The sequence below is a fragment of the Pelophylax lessonae genome, assembly GCF_965119305.1.
Source record: "Pelophylax lessonae genome assembly, chromosome: 3".
Taxonomy (NCBI): Eukaryota; Metazoa; Chordata; class Amphibia; order Anura; family Ranidae; genus Pelophylax; species Pelophylax lessonae.
Genome location: NC_138770.1, coordinates 21,112,262 through 21,135,112, shown reverse-complemented (window position 1 = coordinate 21,135,112; position 22,851 = coordinate 21,112,262). Strand labels below are relative to the sequence as shown.

At 42.7% G+C, this 22,851-nt stretch overlaps 5 protein-coding genes across 5 annotated transcripts in view; 4 read left to right on the top strand and 1 right to left on the bottom strand.

Moving 5' to 3' along the window:
- The window catches only part of LOC309550245 (uncharacterized protein), a gene marked incomplete at its 3' end in the record, with an annotated part of 2,091,994 nt that overhangs the window by 1,535,478 nt on the left and 533,665 nt on the right, over positions 1–22,851 (top strand).
- The window catches only part of LOC309548848 (uncharacterized protein), a gene marked incomplete at its 3' end in the record, with an annotated part of 248,873 nt that overhangs the window by 114,025 nt on the left and 111,997 nt on the right, over positions 1–22,851 (bottom strand). The gene's annotated exons all lie outside the window — the stretch shown is intronic.
- Positions 1–22,851, top strand: part of LOC309548840 (uncharacterized protein) — a gene marked incomplete at its 3' end in the record, with an annotated part of 295,113 nt that overhangs the window by 186,474 nt on the left and 85,788 nt on the right. The gene's annotated exons all lie outside the window — the stretch shown is intronic.
- Positions 2,964–22,851, top strand: part of LOC309548839 (uncharacterized protein) — a gene marked incomplete at both ends in the record, with an annotated part of 124,461 nt that continues 104,573 nt past the window's right edge. The window contains 2 exons of the mRNA XM_082248775.1: positions 2,964–2,984; positions 9,051–9,257. Of these exons, the coding sequence (XP_082104901.1) occupies positions 2,964–2,984; positions 9,051–9,257 (228 nt within the window). The remainder of the gene's footprint in view (positions 2,985–9,050; positions 9,258–22,851) is intronic.
- On the top strand, positions 9,299–12,442 carry LOC309548843 (uncharacterized protein; the record flags this gene model as incomplete). The annotated part of the gene is made up of 3 exons (XM_082248779.1): positions 9,299–9,307; positions 9,380–9,521; positions 11,427–12,442. 3 exons carry the CDS (start codon positions 9,299–9,301, stop codon positions 12,299–12,301), a joined length of 1,026 nt encoding a protein of 341 aa, XP_082104905.1. The 3' UTR covers positions 12,302–12,442.

The window sequence follows — 22,851 nt, the reverse complement described above, 5'->3', positions numbered from 1 at the left end:
ATATCTATATATACCCTCTTCATGGTGTAATATCTATATACCCTCTTCATGGTGTAATATCTATATATACCCTCTTCATGGTGTAATATCTATATACCCTATTCATGGTGTAATATCTATATACCCTCTTCATGGTGTAATATCTATATACCCTCTTCATGGTGTAATACCTATATACCCTCTTCATGGTGTAATATCTATATACCCTCTTCATGGTGTAATACCTATATACCCTCTTCATGGTGTAATACCTATATACCCTCTTCATGCTGTAATATCTATATACCATCTTCATGGTGTAATATCTATATACCCTCTTCATGGGGTAATATCTATATATACCCTCTTCATGGTGTAATACCTATATACCCTCTTCATGGGGTAATATCTATATACCCTCTTCATGGTGTAATATCTATATACCATCTTCATGGTGTAATATCTATATACTCTCTTCATGGTGTAATACCTATATACCCTCTTCATGGTGTAATATCTATATACCCTCTTCATGGTGTAATACCTATATACCCTCTTCATGGTGTAATACCTATATACCCTCTTCATGCTGTAATATCTATATACCATCTTCATGGTGTAATATCTATATACCCTCTTCATGGGGTAATATCTATATATACCCTCTTCATGGTGTAATATCTATATACCCTCTTCATGGTGTAATATCTATATACCCTCTTCATGGTGTAATATCTATATATACCCTCTTCATGGTGTAATATCTATATACCATCTTCATGCTGTAATATCTATATACCCTCTTCATGATGTAATATCTATATACCCTCTTCATGGTGTAATATCTATATACCCTCTTCATGGTGTAATATATATATATACCCTCTTCATGGTGTAATATCTATATACCCTCTTCATAGTGTAATATCTATATACCCTCTTCATGGTGTAATATCTATATACCCTCTTCATGGTGTAATATCTATATATACCCTCTTCATGGTGTAATATCTATATACCCTCTTCATGGTGTAATATCTATATACCCTCTTCATGGTGTAATATCTATATACCCTCTTCATGGTGTAATATATATATATACCCTCTTCATGGTGTAATATCTATATACCCTCTTCATAGTGTAATATCTATATACCCTCTTCATGGTGTAATATCTATATACCCTCTTCATGGTGTAATATCTATATACCCTCTTCATGGTGTAATATCTATATACCCTCTTCATGGTGTACTATCTATATACCCTCTTCATGGGGTAATATCTATATACCCTCTTCATGGTGTAATACCTATATACCCTCTTCATGGTGTAATATCTATATACCATCTTCATGGTGTAATATCTATATACCATCTTCATGGTGTAATATCTATATACCCTCTTCATGGTGTAATATCTATATATACCCTCTTCATGCTGTAATATCTATATACCCTCTTCATGGTGTAATATCTATATACCTTCTTCATGGTGTAATATCTATATACCCTATTCATGGTGTAATATCAATATACCCTCTTCATGGTGTAATACCTATATACCCTCTTCATGGTGTAATACCTATATACCCTCTTCATGCTGTAATATCTATATACCATCTTCATGGTGTAATATCTATATACCCTCTTCATGGGGTAATATATATATACCCTCTTCATGGGGTAATATCTATATATACCCTCTTCATGGTGTAATACCTATATACCCTCTTCATGGGGTAATATCTAGATACCCTCTTCATGGTGTAATATCTATATACCCTCTTCATGGTGTAATATCTATATACCCTCTTCATGGTGTAATATCTATATACCCTCTTCATGATGTAATATCTATATACTCTCTTCATGGTGTAATATCTATATACCCACTTCATGGGGTAATATCTATATACCCTCTTCATGGTGTAATATCTATATATACCCTCTTCATGGTGTAATATCTATATATACCCTCTTCATGCTGTAATATCTATATACCCTCTTCATGGTGTAATATCTATATACCCTCTTCATGGTGTAATATCTATATACCCTCTTCATGGGGTAATACCTATATACCCTCTTCATGGTGTAATATCTATATACCCTCTTCATGGTGTAATATCTATATACCCTCTTCATTGCCTGTGTTATGAAATACAATGGATGAAACTTCTTTATTTTTGGGAAAATCCATAAAAATAAAATTACAAAAAGAATTCCCAGCACCGCTCACCTCTCCTGTCAGCAGCTCCATCATCTTCTTGGTGACTTCTAGAATCTTCTGCATGTTGTGTCTCTCAGGTTTTAGGGAGTCACATGGAGGCACTGTGATGGTCATATGATCACCTGACTTCAGAAGAGGAAATCTCTGTATTGAGGAACCAATAGGAATATCATGTTAGAATCCCAGAATCCTCCTCGCCTCTCCAGTCAGGTCTGTGTTTAATTAATAGAGATAAGAGTGATGTCACGTGACCTCCCAGAATCCTCCTTACCTCTCCGGTCAGGTCTGTGTTTTATTAATAGATAAGAGTGATGTCATGGGACCTCCCAGAATCCTCCTCACCTCTCCGGTCAAGTCTGTGTTTTATTAATAGAAATAAGAGTGATGTCATGTGACCTCCCAGAATCCTCCTCGCCTCTCCGGTCAGGTCTGTGTTTTATTAATAGATATAAGAGTGATGATATGTGACCTCCCAGAATCCTCCTCCCCTCTCCGGTCAAGTCTGTGTTTTATTAATAGAGATAAGAGTGATGTCATGTGACCTCCCAGAATCCTCCTCACCTCTCCGGTCAGCAGGTAGATGATCTCCAGGGTGAGGTTTAGTATCTTCTCAGTCATGTGACTCTGATCCTCCTCCATCCTCATTGGTCATGTGATCTATACAGGTTTCCCTGTAAACCAATAATTGATGACAGAGAATGATGTGGACTGTACTGGTTGTACAATATTAGGATGGGGATGTATGGGGGGTAATATGAGGGAAGAATGGACCCCGGTGAGATTACACAGAGGAACATTCAGTTTAGTGTTCTTTTGATCCAGAAGTCTCTTACCTTTGGCTTGACAGATCACAAAGTCTTTTTTGCTAGTTTTTGATCTGCTGGTAAAGAGGAACAAATAAGATTCTTTTATGTCTAAACAAACCCCCCCCCCCCATCCCCCACACCTAATACAAGTCAACAAAGTTGTTTAAAAAAAAAAGACTAATCGAGAAATAAGAATTAGGAGAATTTTCCGGCCCCGTAAGTGTGGAAATGTTCTGACCCTGAAGGGGTTAATCTAGGTTTCCACACTATATATGTGTGTATCATCATCTGCTGGAGATAAAAGACGTCACAGTGACTATGGAGGAAGAAGACGGACATGACGGGGGGGGGGGGGTTACTGGGTTTAAATAGAAAATAAGAACTTATTACCTCCTCTGCTGCTACTTCCAGCAACGTCTCCTCTCTACTTCCTCCCATCTCGCCTCTCACCCAGAATTCCTATTTATATCTGACATCACTTCCTGTCTGTACCTGACATCACTTCCTGTCTGTATTCCATAGAGACTTCCTGTCTGGGTCGAAGTGAGATTACCACCTTGTGGAGGTCAGAGGAACTGCAGCCCTGGTAGTGTGAACACGGTGTAACGTTAGAAAACCATACCTCGTGAAAATTCCATACCCACGTCACTTCCTGTCAGAAACGTAATGGAACAGCTGAGCAGCTTAGCAGTGCGCAAGCTCACAGCTCCGGATACGTCATTGAACAGTTGAGGAGCTTAGCATTGCGCATGCTCGGAGGGTAGGGAATTTTCATGGTAGTGTGTTGTAACGTTACACCACCGCATCAGCTGTTGCGGCGGTTACATTAAAACATCTCGGCTGCAACATGAAATCATGTCCGCTCCTACCCCTGTCACTTCCCTGATCTCGGCTACTAAATGTAAAAGTGGCGGCGGGTTTTTTCATAGACCCGCCACCGCTTTTATATTTAGTAGCCAAGATCAGGGAAGTGACAGGGGTAGGAGCGGACATGATTTCATGTTGCAGCCGAGATGTTTTAATGTAACCGCCGCAACAGCTGATGCGGTGTAACGTTAAACACACTACCATGAAAATTCCCTACCCTCCGAGCATGCGCACTAGTAAGCTCCTCAGCTGTTCAATGACGTATGTGCACCGAAAGTGACGAAGGTAGGGAATTTTCACGGGTATGGTTTTTTCACGGAACAACGGCCTTGTGCTGTGTGTGTATGTACTGTATATCCTTCCCCTTTCTCTCCTCCCTGAGTGTGTATGAAGAGGCGGAGCTCCTGCTGGAACAGCGGTCGGAGGAGGAAGCAGAGTCTAGGAGGGAGACAGAAGGCACAGCAGACTTGCAGGAGTTAGCAAGGAGGATCCAGTTCCTTTGCCATTGGAGTTGCGGAGAGTGTGAAGGATGTGTAAAAAATTTAAATTATAACCCACGCTTAGAACTATAAATAAAAAGTGATCCTGCAGCTACTGTTCACTAGGTAAAAACCAAGAAAATCAATAAAATGCCAAAAAAGACAGCGGTTGCAAGAATGTGCATATCCATAAAATAATAAATTAATTAAATCATGGAAGGTGCAATTGTATTACGAATGTGCATATCCATATAATAAATATAGAAAACAACAATAGATTAGATCATGTAAGGTGCAATTGTGCTACGTCAATAATGACAACTAACATCAATTCACAGAATAATTAACGTGCAATGGTGCCAAAACTATCATTTTGTGCATAAAGTGCAAAAGTGCTGAATATTACAGTGCAAAAAAAATGTCCAAAATTTGGTAAACAGTCCACTCAAAGTGTAACTTCAATAAAGTGCTGTAATCAAAGGAAAGGTGCTTGAGGTGCTCCACACAGTGGAAAGGTGATTCAAAAACCCTCTTGGGGATCCACTCACCAGAACTATATGGTTAATGGGCCTGGAACATACAATGGTCCTCCAACGTAATATGAGCCCTTTCTTAGGGTTACCTACAGGATGGATGAGCCTTTAAAGTGGATGGGTCAGCAAACCTCCAGCCTCCAATATAGTCACCCCCTCAATGATCACTTCTCCTCGGTGCCCCTACACATACCCCGCACAGACCCTGCACTCCGCTCAAGCCTACACTGAGCATATTACGTTGGAGGACCATTGTATGTTCCAGGCCCATTAATCATATAGTTCTGGTGAGTGGATCCCCAAGAGGGTTTTTGAATCACCTTTCCACCGTTTGCCGCACCTCAAGCACCTTTCCTTTGATTACACCACTTTATTGAAGTTATACTTTGAGTGGACTGTTTACCAAATTTTGGACATTTTTTTTGCACTGTAATATTCAGCACTTTTGCACTTTATGCACAAAATTATAGTTTTGGCCCCATTGCACTTTAATTCTGTGAATTGATGTTAGTTGTCTTTATTGACATAGCACAATTGCACCTTACATGATCTAATCTATTGTTGTTTTCTATATTTATTCTATGGATATGCACATTCGTAATACAATTGCACCTTCCATGATTTAATTTATTTATTATTTTATGGATATGCACATTCTTGCAAGCGCTGTCTTTTTTGCCATTTTATAGAGCGTGAAGGATGTTTGTGACTTTGGTCTTGGAGTCATATTGCTCTGGAGAGTGGATAAGCACTACTAAGGGGGCACCCTCACCATCACGTGTAAAACAGAAAGTAAAAATTATCTGACACAGCACAGGAAGCAGAAAAAAGCCTGGGTCATTGCTAGATCTATTGTGTCATGCCTTTTGCGTGTCCAGCGAATGTGGACTACAAGAAAATGGCCACCCCATGCATTCCTATGGGGAACTAACAGAAAATCAATGGAAAATAATGAGAACAAATCTACAGCAAAATGGCGGCCCCCACCGTGCACCATGCAGTCCCTGGGACCCAGTCCCAGGTCCCCCGGTCCCAGACAAGTGGCATCAGAAGGTCCTTAATAAAAGACCCCACCAGGACAGTCACTGCCCCCCCCCCCCACAGGAACACAGCAGCGGCCGTAATATTACTACCCCCCAAGGTAAGAACCTACTAGGGGAAGGGGGAGAATAACTGGGGGGGGGGGGCTGGTATGTCCGAGAGGCCAGGGGAACCGAGGGATCTCCCGAGGGTCCAACCATTCCAAGGAGGGGGCCCACGTCCACCTCAAGACCGCCAGAGGATTGGGGGGGACAGCATTACTCACCATACAACTATACCAGGTGGGCGCCACTCCAAACAGACCACTTCCCACCCGGGGTGGGGGTGCTGCCAGCCAGGGGGTATGCTTCGACTCAGGGCATTCTAGGTCATCACGTCCCAGCAAGACGGTCCACTTGCAGGCTCTTCCCCATCCATCAGGGCTTTATCTTAGCAAGGCCTAGTGCTGGACTATAACCTGTTCACGCTCACTGGCCAGGCTGGATCTAGATTATCTAGTGCAAAACTGCAGCCAGCTGTTGCTTGTATTTCCGTAAACTAGTAAATAAAAATTACATATAACAAAAATTTCCCTTTTAAATAGCTAAGACCGAAATCCCAGCAGGGAATTAGGTCCTACTCCTAAACTAGGCAGAAACAAATGGAGGGCTGTAGCAGAGTGGGTGGGGTTATGCCTGCAGGGACAGCCCTATAGGCGTGGTAAAGCTTTTTCCTGCCTAGTGTCCTATTCCTGATGGGAGAAGCATAACCCAATGGTCTAAGAAAATATGGAGCTACATCTGTTAATGAAAGATAGAGAAATATTTATATCCCCCTTGGTGGGAGTGGAGATGACCCATCTATAGGGATATACAGTACATACACACACAGCACAAGGCGTGTTCACACTACCAGATGTTTCTCAGGGCTGCAGTTCCTCTGAGCTCCACAAGGTGGTGTTCTCACTTCTACTCAGACAGGAAGTCTCTATGGAATACAGACAGGAAGTGATTTCAGGTACACACAGGAAATGATGTCAGATACAGACAGGAAGTTCCAGATGAAAGGTCAGTCGGGAGGAAGTAGAGAGGAGAGATTACTGGAAGTGGCAGCAGAGGAGGTAATAAGATCTTATTTTCTATTTACACCCAGTAACCCCCCCCCCTGTCATGTCCATCCTCTTCCTCCATAGTCACTGTGACGTCTTTTATCTCCAGCAGATGATGATACACACATATATAGTGTGGAAACCTAGATTAACCCCTTCAGGGGGATCAGTTGATGAATAATATATCTTACTCCCAAATCTGGCCATACATGGTTCAGTTTTATCGTTCAGCCAGCGGGATCATGAGAGAAAAAAAAACTAAAGCGATTCCCCCATCCACACATTGGAGGGGGATCTGCACTATTGTATTCTGACAATGGGGGGCGCTCCTCCGCTCTCAGAATACACAGATCAGTGATGAAGCTATTGGCTGCAGCCGCTGATCGAGTGACTTTTATCCGGCAGTGACCACACATGGATGGAAATGTGACGATCCCTGCTGAATTTCCATGTATCTATGGTCACCTTAAGTGACTTCCTCCCCTCCCCCTCATCTCCTGCATTATATAAGTCATGCTGAGATAATCTCCTATTGGCTGAGCAATTTTCTCATTTGTCTCTGAGCTCCTTCTTGCTATTCCTCGTCCTGCCTGTTGTTTCCTTGGATTGATTTTCTGTGTAGTGACCCCGGCTTCATCTCTTGGATGCGCTCGTCTGTTGCTTTCCATGACCTTTATCCTGATTCCTGGATCTCCACCTCATCTCTCCTCCATATCCTCTTACACAGCTTTTCTCTATACCTGCAGTGACTCTGGGGGGTGGAAACTTGGCACCAGCATGCTGAAAAATCCATCCCCACCATTAGGAGCTCTGAAGAAAATTGTATGCTATTTACACTCCGTTCCTCCAGACGTCACCTGCTCACATGAGAGATTACTTTCACAAATTCCTGACAGATTTCTGTATGGTAAAGCTCAAAGTTCACTTTTCAGCTTAAGAGAGGTAGGACGCACCCAGGAACAATGATTTAGTTTGCAAGGGAGCCTCATATAGAGGACTCTCAAATCTCTCCATTCAAATGTCCCTCCCTTCAGAGTCTATATGTCCTATGACATCACACTGACCTCACAGCTCCCCCCATGTCTCTCCCTTGGACAGAGGGGTGGCTGTGGACGTGGTATACTTGGACAGAGGGGTGGCTGTGGACGTGGTATACTTGGACAGAGGGGTGGCTGGGGACGTGGTATACATGGACAGAGGGGTGGCTGTGGACGTGGTATACTTGGACAGAGCAGTGGCTGGGGACGTGGTATACTTGGACAGAGGGGTGGCTGTGGATGTGGTATACTTGAAAAAGCGTGTGACACCGTTCCCCACACACGGCTAATGTGTAAGGTAATGTCTAAAGGCTATAAAATCCATTTGTAAAAGGGATAGAAAATATGCTAAAAGACAGAGAATAATGGTTGATGATTCTTACTCTGAAAGGTGTAAGGTTATCAGTGGTGTGGGTATAGGATTGAATATATGGAGGTTTTCTATGTGTGTTTTTATTTTTTTTTTTCTATGTTGGTTAATCTGAATGGACTTGTGTCTTTTTTCAACCAGATTAACTATGTAACTATGTGTGTGGATGTTATCTATATCATTGTGTGTGTCAGGTTCCTATAAGGTGTCAGGATGTCACTGTCTATTTCTCCATGGAGGAGTGGGAGTATTTAGAAGGACACAAGGATCTCTACAAGGACGTCATGATGGAGAATCAGCCGTCCCTCACATCACCGGGTAAGAGGAGACTTTATTGTAAAGGAGAGAGCAGTACGGAGGATCCACCTAGATCCCCCATCATCTGATAAACACATAGAAACAATGTATTCAGTCAGTGTGTGTGTTTCCTACAGATGGATCCAGTAATGGGAACCCACCAGAGAGATGTCCCCATCCTCTGTATTCCCGGGATTCCACACAGGAAGGTCACACCATCCCCCACCATCATCAGGTAGATGAGGAACAATCACTGATAGTATCATTAGGATCTGTACATTATCTGCATTGTTACCATTGATGTCATTTTTATTATATATTCAGAGTGGAAACCTCGGGGATGATAATATTAATGTTAAAGAAGAGTATAAAGAGGAGGATGAGGAGTATGGAGTGGTGGAGGAGTTTTCAGAAGGACACAAGGATTTGATGGAGCCACCTAATACCAGGAACCCACCAGAGAGATGTCCCCGTCCTCTGTATTCCCGGGATTCCACACAGGAAGGTCACACCATCCCTCAATGTTATAAGGTTAGTGGGCGGAGCTTATAAAACACAGACTCATGGAGACAATGTGTGGAGTGTTAATGTGATGTTGCAATATTAAATCTTATATTTTACAGATGATATTCTCTCTCATTTTCTTGGTTTAGAGTGGAGATCCAATTGATATAGAATTTGACTTTAAAACAGAAGAAGAAGAGACATATGTGAGGAATGATCAGCAGTCTATGGAGGAGGATGGAATAACGGGGACATTTATAGAGGAGGACACTCCTACAGAGATCAGCACAGGTGAGTCATTAACACTAAATACATTCCTCCACCCATACTGCTCACTGATTGGTCCAGAGTAGGGCGGGGACTGGGTGATATCAGCCTGTAATACCCTGCTCACTTTCCTGAGCTGTGTTCCCCGTCCTGTATTCCTGTATTTCTCTCGGATAATCTTCCTTCTCTGTGCTGCAGACACAATTTATGTATCTAGACTGGATTTATGGAGATTCTGGGGATCAGCTGGCAGCAAAATGTTGATTTTCACTATAGGTGATACTAGACCTAGGCACCTAGGACATGAGTTTTGGTTCTTCTGCCCCATGCCCGGGTCTAGTAAGATCTCTGATAGAACAATTCTCCCGGGGTTACTTGCTCTGTTATTTGCTGGCTGTGCCGGGTGGAGGGATTTGTCTGTATAGTGTCACACCCAAGTCACTGAGTGCAGTCTCAGGAGATGGGAGGCAGCGGTGTGGGATCTCTGCAAATTGCCTCATGTAAACATATATTATTGGTATTCAGGAATCAGTGGAAGCTTAAGAGTGCTGACCCTTACACTATATAATTTATATTATATGTAAATGGTGGAAAGCTGTGAGAATGCAATCATCCCGGTCATAACATCCAAAAAATACCCTCCATAGGAGTAGGGACTATAATGGGCATATAAGACAAAATAAATTCCAAAAACATGGATTATAAAACAATATCCATTGTATTACATACAGATTGAAAACTAGATTATAAAAGAATGTGGCTTGTGAACATTTGTGAGATAGCAGTTTACCGGTATGATTACCAAGACCTCAACCAAAACATAATAATGAAATGAGACGTCCGAGGCGTTTCAAAAATGAGGGTTGGCAGTCTTCTTCGGGATGCTCATATGGTATAAAGGTATTCCGGCCATATACACCGCCTTCACATGGACAAGCCAAGGATCATAAAGACAAGAAATTGTGCTACCATGTTGATGCTTAGGCTTAAGATAGAGGGCGCTGTGATTGTCTGCAGAGCCACAGGGGGCATCAAAATAGGACCAGGTATCCTCAGATGGATGTAATTACACTAGTGACAGCAACACCACACTGCTAGATGGAACTGTCATCCAATGGTAAGTGTAATGCTGAATACAGAGCAGGCAGCTGAGGTCATGTAACATGAGCTTCCAGACCCACAGATTCATCAGGCTGGGTGGTGTTGCTGCAAAAACACCGATAACAGCAAAGCACGGTGCCGTTCTGGCAGCTCAGCTGCACCTCCAATCACTCTGCTCCAGCCTGTTGGTCTGGAAGTTCATGTTAGATGGTCACAATTCAGCCTCTATTTTCCAGCATGGTATTACACAAATGTTCACAAGCCACATTCTTTTATAGTCTAGTTTTTAATCTGTATGTAATAAAATGGATATTGTTTTATATGCCATGTTTTTGGAATTTGTTTTGTCTGATAGGTCCATAATAGTCCCCACTCCATTGGAGGGTATTTTATAATATATTATTTATGTTGTATAATTACATACTCCTGACCCCTGCACTATATACTCTATGTTGTACATTACATACTCCTGACTTCTGCTCTCTCCCCTCTTCCCACTGCTATATATACACATAATATGGATTCTCTTGTGTTACACCTATTTTCTACCAGCTGGACATTTTATATCTGATGATTTGATTGGAGGACAGACTTTTACATGGTGATAATAATGTGATAACATCCTCAGACTTTGGAACCTTAAACAGAAAGTGATAATGAGGGAGGAGTCAGTAACCCAATGATGGTGGTCTTCAGGATCAGTCCAGTCTTCATCTTGGTTGTTCTCCCCCATCCTCACTCTCTGACCTCTGGTGGGGCTCAGCCTGTCCTTGTTTAGGGGAACCAATCTGCTGATGTCTAGTAATAATGTTTGTATTTCTATTTTAGTAGATGGACGGGAGATGAGGAAAACCTCAGAGGATTGTCTCACTTTGTCTCCAGACTGTAAAGTAGAAGATGAGGACATCACACAGTATAGTCCAGGAGAAAACCCGGCTACCTCAAATGTCCATCCGGCACCACACAGTGTAGATGGACCATCGTATTCCTCTTATCCTGAGGAACCTCAGACTGTGAGGGATGGTGCCGGACCATCGTATTCCTCTTATCCTGAGGAACCCCATCCAACAGATAAGAGGTTATCCTGTACTGAGTGCGGGAAGTGTTTCAGTTTTAAATCCAAGCTTAATGTGCATAAAAGATCTCACACCGGTGAGAAGCCGTATTCCTGTCCTGAGTGCGGGAAATGTTTTTCAGAGAAGTTCAATCTTTACACACATCAGAGATCTCACACAGGAGAGAAGCCGTATTCCTGTCCTGAGTGCGGGAAATGTTTTTCAGAGAAGTCCACTCTTTCCAAGCATCAGAGATCTCACACAGGAGAGAAGCCGTATTCCTGTCCTCAGTGCGGGAAATGTTTTTCAGAGAAGTTCAGTCTTTCCACACATCAGAGATCTCACACAGGAGAGAAGCCGTATTCCTGTCCTGAGTGCGGGAAATGTTTTTCAATGAAGTCCAATCTTTCCATGCATCAGAGATCTCACACAGGAGAGAAGCCGTATTCCTGTCCTGAGTGCGGGAAATGTTTTTCAGTGAAGTCCAATCTTTCCAAGCATCAGAGATTGCACACTGGTAAGAAGCCATATTCCTGTTCTGAGTGTGGGAAATGTTTTTCAGTGAAGTCCAATCTTTACAGACATCAGAGATCTCACACGGGGAGAAGCCACTTTCCTGTCCTGAGTGAGGGAATTGTTCCTCACTGAAGTCCTGTCTTCCTGTACATCAGGGATCCCACACAACCCTTGAGGTGTATTAGTGCCTTGAGTGTGGGAAATGTATTGTATATGAATGTTGGTTGACATGTGTGGAAGAAGCACACCCTGATATACACCTCAGATATACTCCATGGCTGATCTTCATAATGTAAGAAACACTTCTTAAGGAGATCAGAGATCACCAGAGACATAGATGAAGGTTTGTCCCGTTTTGGCCATTGATATCAGTAGAAAAATAAAAATTGGGTCATCACCTTTCATTGGCTGAGTACATTTTGTGCGGGAAGATTTCACAAACACTTTTTGTCTGTTTCTAAAATTATTTGTGGACAAATGTGAGAAGCTTTCATCCAGTCTGGAGAAATGTTGGTTATATTTTACTTCATACATTCCTTTCTATGATATTTTGCTCCATCTAGTGTCCATAGTGCAGTATTGCACTATTCTTTCTGATGGAGGTATTTCAGGGAAAATGCCATATTATGGACACTAGATGGAGCTGACGATCATAGGAAATCACTCTATTACCTTGAATATGGCAAAACTTTGTCATATTTGGTGGGCAAATGCATGTCACATTCTTCCAGCTTTTCTGTATAAATAGACCCTTTCATTTCCTTTGTGGTTACATGAGAACAGGAGAAATCAGAGAACATAAATTATCTAAACCAACAATATTAAACCCACCATTGATTTATAAGAGAAGATACCACATGTGTCCAATAGATGGCACTAAGTATAATAGAAATGAATGCCATCTAGTGGCTGAATGCAACATTTTCAATTGTAAATCAATGTCAAACATTTGACCAGCACAGCAAAGAGCCGAATAACATTTGTTGTGTTTACCCCCCATTCACACAGAAGGAATGTACATGCATTGTCACTGAGAGAATTGCTATGTAAATGTTCTAATATTTACCCCTAAATGTCAGGAGACGTTTATATAAAGATGGGAAGTATGGAGCAGATAAATGAATAGACCTCCTAGCAATGTTATTACCAGGCTGCAGCTAGGGGGAGCTCTAATGTGACAACAGCAGTGTGATCCCATCTAGCTCACATTAACCCTTTCACTGCCAGAGCTGTGTTTGCATTATTTTTGCACACATGGTAAAATGCAGATTTTGGGCCTGAAGATTAGATAAAACCCCCAAACATATATTTTCTGAAAGCAGAGACCTATTACAAATCGCTAGCTATGCATATGGTGAATGCAGCCAAGTTATGTATACCGAGACATTGGAATTCCGTGGACCCCCCACCATAAAAGAATGGCTCATCGCTCTAGACAGAATAGCGGAGATGGAAGAACTGATAGAAATTTTGAGAGATAACCCACAGGGCTATATCTCCAAATGGACTTGCTGGACGCACTTCAAATCAACTACAGAATATTCACACTTGATCTCTTAGGGATACCCCGGCCTGTTCTTATGAGTTTTTTCTATTCCCTGAGAAACTAACTAGCGCTCTTTCAGACAGGACCGGAAAACTACCATATACCATGATACTATTACTACTCAACCATGCTGGCCACATCAGCACTTAGGTGGCCTCCTGACCATTCCCCTTAACGCCATGAAGCTCAGAAGACCGCCTGGGCTCCTGGAGAGCAGGAGACAAGGAATGCTCTCCTTCCCTTCCATCTCTTCCCCCTCTTCCTGCTTCTTTCTTCTTTTTCCCTCCTCCACCCCCCCTTTTTTTATACCCCCCCCCCCTTATATGCACGTCCCTTAAGATTAACAATATGACAAGTTCACACTCTCTTAGCCTTAGATCTTGACTTCAGGCCCCATCCTCCGACTATGGACTACCTTCTATCCGTTGACCATCGCCCCACATGCAACTGACAGACCTGCTACAATGTCTCCTTAATCCCATCTCTGCCCGAACCCACATATATGCGCTTTATTTAGGATCTATATCGTATTTATTTCTGCTATACATCTCAAACTAAGTCCTTACATATCCCACGGACATAGGTCTTATAACACTGGTCACCCGTTGCACTGTCTATTATTATGATTGTTGCCTGTCGCCTGATCTTTGACAATCTGATGTGCCTTCCTTGATCATTGTATTACTGTTAATGCTCATTTACTTTGGTCTCTGTTGGACTGCTCTATTATCGTTATCTGTCAAAAAATGGAAGAAAAAACTCTGTTTTTGTCCTATGTTATGTTTTCTATTTTCAATAAAAAAGTTTGGAAGAAAAAACAGTTGGTTCAGATGGTGTCAGGCGTGTGTGTCAGCAACCAGGTGAGGAGTACAAAGACAAGTGTGTCTTGCCTACAGTCAAGCATGGTGGTGGGAGTGCCATGGTCTGGGGCTGCATGAGTGCTGCCGGCACTGGGGAGCTACAGTTCATTGAGGGAACCATGAATGCCAACATGTACTGTGATATACTGAAGAAGAGCATGATCCCCTCCCTTCAGAGACTGGGCCGCTGGGCAGTATTCCAACATAACGACCCCAAACACCTCCAAGACTACCACTGTCTTGCTAAAGAAGCTGAGGGTAAAGGTGATGGACTGACCAAGCATGTCTTCAGACCTAAACCCTATTGACCATCTGTGGGGCATCATCAAATGGAAGGTGGAGGAGAGCAGGGTCTCTAACATCCACCAGCCCTGTGATGTCATCATGGAGGAGTGAAAGAGGACTCCAGTGGCAACCTGTGCATCTCATTCTATATTAATTAGAAAGGAATTGTATTTGAGAATGGACTTTAGTGGCACACCAATTTAAAAAACTTCAAAATAATTTTATTACAATTAATTTAAAAGCATTTCATGATTAGAAATACACAGACAAAACGACAATTAATGATACCAAATTAGACAGCCATCCTCAGTGATGGAGATATATTGCCCAACAGTATTGTTAGAACCAGGAACCCCAGCCAGGGTATCCTAAATTATAATAAAGAAACTGGACAAACAACACCACGGGGGCATGTCTGATGTTGGGGTACACTCAGCCCAACATGTTTCGTGCTAGTTTTGCGCTACTTCAGGAGCTCAGTACCAATATACAAAAGATTTCTATACAAAAAGAAAAGAAAAAAAAATCAATATAATTATTTTGAAAATTTTAACAAATGTATTCCATTAGTAGCATTCTAAACGGTAAAGGAGCCAAAAGGAGCAAGGGAGAAAAAGTCACGTGGAAATTTAAGAGCAAACCACCTGATGATATGAGGATGGGGGCATACCCAGCGGATAGACATAATATAATGATGTAAATCCTGGATGCAATGGGAAACTTACCAGTAATGGAAAACTGTACAGAGAGTATAAGTGTGCATGTATATTTCATACTGACACAGAAATAATTACTCTTAACCATGTGTATAGGCTTGTTAAGTTCTATTGAGATATATAGTTAATATTTTATACATCCGCATCAGGGACAGATAATTCAATATATCCAGTATGTCTAAACAGTATATCTAAACCTTCAAAGGGAACTTCCCAATATATCTTAAGCCATAGACTATTTCCTGATGTGTCGTGTCACAATGTATACAACAACCAAAAACCAAGAAAGCTCTTACCTAAAAGCACATACACACCATCTAGGACAAATGAATTCCAGTGTAATCCCAAAGAGGGTAATCCTGGAAAGAGGGGGAAGCGTAGTTCCACAGGCACTGGTAGTGGTTTTACAGGCGATAGTTTGATTCGTTTGGTCACAACAATCCGCCAAAAAAAAATATATATATACAGTATATCAGAGGTATATGTGGGTACACGGCATCCCAGTTTAGAGAACATAACCTAAAATCCAAAAGTAGATTATATGTTAGTATTGAAAGTACCCTGGGTAGCATACCTTTCACCCAGAAGTATTGGTCTTACCCTCCATCTATGGCCAAAAGTCCCCTGTAACAGGAAGGTACTGATCAGGGTAAGCCTCCCTAGTCAGCGATATTCCAAAAACTCTCTTTGAAAATGGGAGCCCAAAATGTGTATTTCCAGTAGTTGTGGCTAACATGAGCCACCCTTCTCCTGTCTTGCTCTAAAGCCACCATTTGTAGATGGGTCCCAACCGAGAAGTCCACACTCACAGAACGCGAGCGTGTGAGGTCACTCGGCCCGGCCCGAAAACACAAGCCTCCGACCTCCAAAATGCAGTGCATGCGCATGACAGGGAGTCTGCGCAGTAAGGCACCGCATAAGAGAGTAGAGGACCGTGATGCGTGAAGCGGGACGGAAGGGAAGCGGGGCCTCCCCTCCCTAGCAATCATGCATGCCGCCCACCCCACACAGCGGATAGAACAGAAATGGATCCATCCCCAGTGGGGGATGATGGCGCTACCAGCCGCACCCTCAAACAGGCAGAATAGCCCACCACATAGATCTGCTCAACCGCAGCTCCACAGCTCCTACCAATGCAATATATTATAGATAATAATAGGTCCCAACCGCCAGATGAGGGTAAGGAAGATAGAGCAGCTGACTCCCCTTCCCAGCAGCAGATGGTGGGTAATGATGGTAAAATATACAAGTGCTCATCTGGTGTCAGAGTCTGTGGATCCTCCTAGAACCATCCTGTAGGACTGCTGTCATCTGTTCTGGCTGCTGGGCAGAGAGATGGATGGCTCAGAAGCCTGGAGGAGTCCCAAGAAGCCACGCTATCCAGCATGGAAGGCACAGCATAAGTGCCGCCACTGGAAGGATAGGAGGTACCAGAAGAGAAGAGAAGCAAAGCTACGCGCTCAGATTATTTGGCTCCTTCTACAGGCCTTTCCTCTTGGTCTATACAGAGCCAGTCACAAGGACAGCAGCCATAGGTCGTCCCGTGCATTTCCTTTATTGTACCCCCATAACCAAAGACCAGTGATGTTTTCTGGATTACCCTCTACCCTGATCATTGGTATTTTTATATATTTATTGCTGACTGGACTACATATAAACTCTGTGCACCAGTATCTCCTTCCTCCATTAGCAGAAACACAGGATCTCTATCTTCCCTACTAACAGAATGGCAATCTGCCTTGTTTACATTGGCCGACAAATGTTCCACCTCTCTGGGGAACGATTGCCAGGTACCGACGAACACTGTGTCCGCCGGACCCGCTGATTGGCTCCTGCTGTGTCCTGTGGGAGCTGGGCGGTGGAGGAGCATGTGCATGCCCCAGACCCAGAAAAGCAGATGATGTACAGGTACGTGATTCTGCGCAGAACAGCCACCCTACCACAGTACCTGTATGGGGGGTGGTCAAAGAAAAAAGTCTCCCTGATAAAGTGGCTATGACCTGGTGGATTTAGGATGTGGTGGATGTCCCCTTTTGGTTTGGGAACTGTGATAAGAGTAGAACTCCTCAAATTGGTCTGATGACGTACAGATACGTGATTCTGTCCAGAACGGCCACCCTGCTGCAGTACCAGTATGTAGGATGGTAAAAAAAAAGTCTCCCTGCTAGAGAGGCTATGATCTGGTATATTACATTCGGAACTCCTGGGCCCAGCTGAGGACATTTAGGGCCTCCTCTGCCTCACTGAGGACATTTAGGGCCTTAAGATTGAAGATGTGGTGGATGTCTCCTTTTGGTTTGGGAACTGTGGACAGAGAAGAACTCCTGGAACTCTTCCGGCCTTAGTTCAGTGAGATAGAGTTTGGAAGACTAATGTCATAGACAGGTTGCCAAAAAGTTTAGGGCTTTAGAAAGGGCCTCCAATGGCTGTCAATGTGGTGCCTTCTCCACTCTCCATCTCACTAATAAAACCCCAATGGATGACTCTCTATGAACTGATCACATTCCAATCACCGATCATCTAATCATTGGTAAAAAAGAAGACTCGGCACAGAATATTGTACGAAGAGTTTTTATTGTACAAGATCAGAATAAGCGATTACCACACAGTAATGATATGAATAAAATAAAGCTTAAATCTTTTATAATAGAATTAACAAATGTGTCAAATGTATTAATAATCATACATTGGTTGGACCAATAAAAAGCCGGCTACTTCAATAAATCAAGCTCATATATTGTCATGATTGCCCACTTGTTGCCCCCTGTATTGGGATGATTGCCCATTTGTTGCCCCATGTCTTGTCATGATTTCCTGCCTGTTGCCTCATGTGGGGAGGGATCGGTAAAGGTAGACAGTTGAGTCATGAATTTACCACCCCTTAAGCTTAAATGGCAGCCGGATGGGGCGGTACACATACCACTGCAATTTGCAGCTGCTGCAACCCTTATCCCCCTGTAACATTGGGTAATGGTATTCATCTGAATGGGGTTGTGCTGCAACAGCCCCGATGCATACGGTTGCGGCGTACTGGCATGAGTTAACATAAGGGCTCCCAGCTGCCTGCCAACCCCACAGCGGGTCAGAGGGCGATGCGGGTGTAAACCAATCCCGAGTGGACTGTGGTGGTTTCACATTTGTTTATAGACTTCCACTCGTTACAATCCAGCGTCCATTTCCCGGAGTACCAGCAGGGGGCGCACTCTGATGTTTCATTATATTTCCTTTATTTTTAAACTTTCCCGCACTCTGAACATGAAAACGGAGCCTCGAATAGAAGTGTGAATTCTTTGCCGTTTGAAACGTACATACGGAGTGAAACATTTCCCGCACTCTGAACATGAAATAGGACGCTCACCCGTATGAACTTTATGGTTTCTAAGAAATAAACCTTTGTTTGGAAAACATTTCCCGCACTCGTAACTTTAAAAAAGGGTGAGTAAGTAGGTGTTCCTGACCATATTATACAATCCCAGTACCTTTTCCCTGACTCTTTTACCCTTAATAAACAAAAAAACCAAGCTCAAAGACTGTTCCTTGTGTCAGGATGGAAGTTGAAAATGCTTGTCACCTGGCTGTGCAGGAGCGGGGGAAACCAGTCATCTGCAGCCCCTGTGGGGGTGGTGCTACATTGGTATTCACTGGAGGTGTATCCACACAAGCACAGAGTGGATAGGGGGGCCCCAAGAGACTAGGGAAGGAAGGAAGTTCTTGCCCAAATTAGGAAAATTACAAATACCGAGGTTCCAGAGGAGCCTTGGTTTTGCCTATTCCATGGTATAAAGAGTTCAATAAAGCAATATAGGCTAACCATTATACCCCATTTAATGAATGCCGCAAAGGGCTTGATTCCTCTGCATTGGCAGAGGGAGGAAGCTCCGACAGTGGGAGATTGGATTAATTGGGTAGAAAGGATAAGAACGATGGAATATATAAGAAATGGGGGGGGGGGGGATGTGACAGAGGAATGGGTGGATATATGGGAAGATTGAAATGACTTTAAGAAGACAAGTGAATATACTAAGTGGAGAGTAGGGAGGGAGGAAGAGGGGTGAGGGGTGGGAAGGATAGGGAAGAGGGGGGTAAGAGGGAGGTAATGTGATAAAAATGAAATTTGATGATGTTTTTTATTATATATTTTTGTATTTTTGAATATTAAGCAATAAAATAAATAAAAAAAAGAGACTAGGAATAGAACAAGATATGCACAGGATGGAAAAACAATGGATGAAAGCGACTTTACAATCTTCAATCCTTCCAAAGTGATCCTCTCCACTGCTCAGACTCTTCTTCTTTCTCAGGGTTTGAGGTTTTGCTCTGTTATGAAAGGTTTGTGCTTTGAAGCAGTTAAAGATTTATATTTATTTACCCGTAAGCTGGTCTTACAAGCGTTACATTCTAGAATCAATAGACGAGATCAATCAAATGCAGTGAAGAGGAAGTGGGGGGCTGGTCTGAGTCCCTCTGTGTAAGTCTATGGAACGCGGCTCCATAGATAGACAGGTCGGGAGCGAGCGCGCACTGCGTGTCCCCCTTAGCAAACTGCTTGCCAAGTGGACATAAAAAGAAGAGGAGGAGCCAAGATCACCACCTGAGAAATGGAGAATCAGGGCCGCTCTGAGCAATACCACTGCACAGAGCAGGTAAGTAGAAAACTTTTGTTATTTTAATTTAAAAAATAGACTTTAGTAACACTTTACGGTTAAAAAAAAAAAAAAAAACGTATGCTTAAGGTAAATTAAGGTAAAAAAGATTTGGCTTTACAACCAGTTTAAGAGATTGTGTTGCCACTCCGGATCTTCCGGGTACGTCACTGCTAACTACATCCCTATCCCGGTTTCAATATGTAGTGGCTACAATTTCCAAAGACTTATGGTCCACATCCCCCAATAGTCCATCCTGGTTTAATCCCAATCTCAGAGAGTTATATGTTTTGCCTGACCCACAGCGGTGGTATTCTAGGGAAGTTAAATACCGGTGTCACCTATATACCTCACAAGGGTTCAAATCCTTTCACCAGATGTGTGTGGACTTTGATTTACCCCGCACATATCTCTTCTATTATTATCAACTTAGACATGCAGTGTGTGCGCAGTTTGGTTCATTGGAGAACCCTATTCAGATCCCTCCCATGGAGAAAATGCTAAACACCCTGACCCTGCTAGGCTTATTTCTATGTATTATGCTGCTCTTATTGCTGATTCTAACTCTAAGTACCAGACTGCGCAGACTAAATGGGTAGATATGGATATACTCCTTACAGGATCAGACTGGTCACATCTCACTCCTGCTAGACTTTTTAAGATGGGATTATCTCAGTCAGCCAAGTGTTTTAGGGGTTGCGGTCGGGATGCTGACTTTCTCCACTGCTTCTGGACGTGTCCTTTAGTCCAGGAGTTCTGGAGAGACATAAACTCCTTCATTTCATCTGCACTGGGCCTGCCAAACATTGTGAACTCTAAAAACTGTCTGCTGGGTATCTTTGGGGATCTGGCCATCCCTTCTAGTGCTAGGAGACTGCTCCGTATTCTTTACTTTTATGCAAAGATGTCCCTACTATTATCATGGAAGCAGGGCCGGATTAACATAGGGGGCTCAGTGATGCGAGTGAGTCACTAATGCTGCCCAGCCCTGCTCTGTTGCACTGATATGTAAATTGTAGCGGCATTGATATGTGAATTGTGGCGTGATATGTATTTTTTAGAGCATTCCCAATCTCCCTGAGCCCTGGTCCACCATCACCTTTGCTGAATGCTGCCGACATTGGGGATGTACAAGGAGCCCTGCCCCCACAGTCACTGAGCCTGCATTCAGCCTGTACTGCAAAGGTGAGCAGATGGATGGGGGGGGGTGTCCAGAGGTAAATGGGAAAAGGAATTACAGTTTGGAGGGTAAACATGACCGAAGAGGGGGTTTTATTTATATCCATAAAGAGGCCCACCAAAATCCCAAGCATCAGGCACGTGGTGCTCCTAATCCAACCCTGCATGGAGGGGATCGATATCTTTAACAAGATCTCTGTGGTTAAAACTGGTCAATGACTCACTTCCGCTATATAAGCTTTGAGAATAGGAAAAGAAATAAAACATTTCACAAAATATGGGATGGGTGGATTGCCTGTCCTCTGACCCTTACTCCTGAATTGCCACGAGTATAAAAATGTGTTTATACATCACTACCTATACGTCACACTTTGACAAATGGTATACTTGTGTATGGTGAAGCTGTAGGCGAAGTTGTGTAAATTCTATGTAATCACTGACTGTAAGCTGCACATAGGATAACCTTGCAGGGGAGAGAGAAATTGTTTATTGATGGGGTTTTTTTTTTGTTGTTGTTGTTTGTACATTGCACACTGCGTTGTGCTAGTATTGTGTAATCTGTTTTATAAAATTATTAATTATATCTTTTAGAAAAAAAAAGAGATTGTGTTGCCCTATGGGAGGAAGGCCATATAGAGGATAGATAAGGTGATTTAGCTGACAGTTGGCTTTAGAACTGGTGGAGGAAATTCAGAGATGTGAGAATGGTGAGGAACACATGGTCCTGCCTAAAGTAGATGATGTGGGTTTACGTGTTAAATCTCCTTCTTCCCCCCTTATTGGCAGTAGCTGGAGTACGGAGCTTTGTGGCTGCAGTTACCAGAGAATTATAAATGGTGAATTTTGGAAAGATGGCAAATGATAATCTTATGGGTGAAGAATGCGTTACTTTGGAACAGCTTAAGAACAGAAGAAGACATTGTGATCAAGCTGCCGATAACGGGGAAACCGTGTCATCATTGGCATCATGGTTTGACAAAAATATGTGTTAAAGTGTCAAAGGATCCTAAAAAATAAGGAATTGTACACTAAGATACCAACTATCAACCTGGAGAATGATCAGAAGATCCTCTTTGGTATGATTGAGGAAGCCTTTGAGAAGGGTATAATGGATAAAAAGATTATGACTTTTTTTGAGGAGTTAAATTCACTGATACCATTTTTTTATAAGGCTTCAAAAGCCCATAAATTGGTGGTTGACCCCCCCCCCCCTGGAAAACCTATTATCCCGGGGGGGTCGGGGTCTTTCACTGAGAAGGTCAATAAATATAATGACAACAAATTGCTACAACCTTTTGTGGTGGCTTTGCCCTCCTATGTGAGGGACTCTTTGCACCTCCTGAATGTTTCATATAATCTGTCAGTACCTCGTGATGTCCTCTTGGTTACATTTGATGTAGAGGCATTAAATTCCTTTTTTCCTCATAAGAAGGAGTTAGAAGAAAAAAAACAC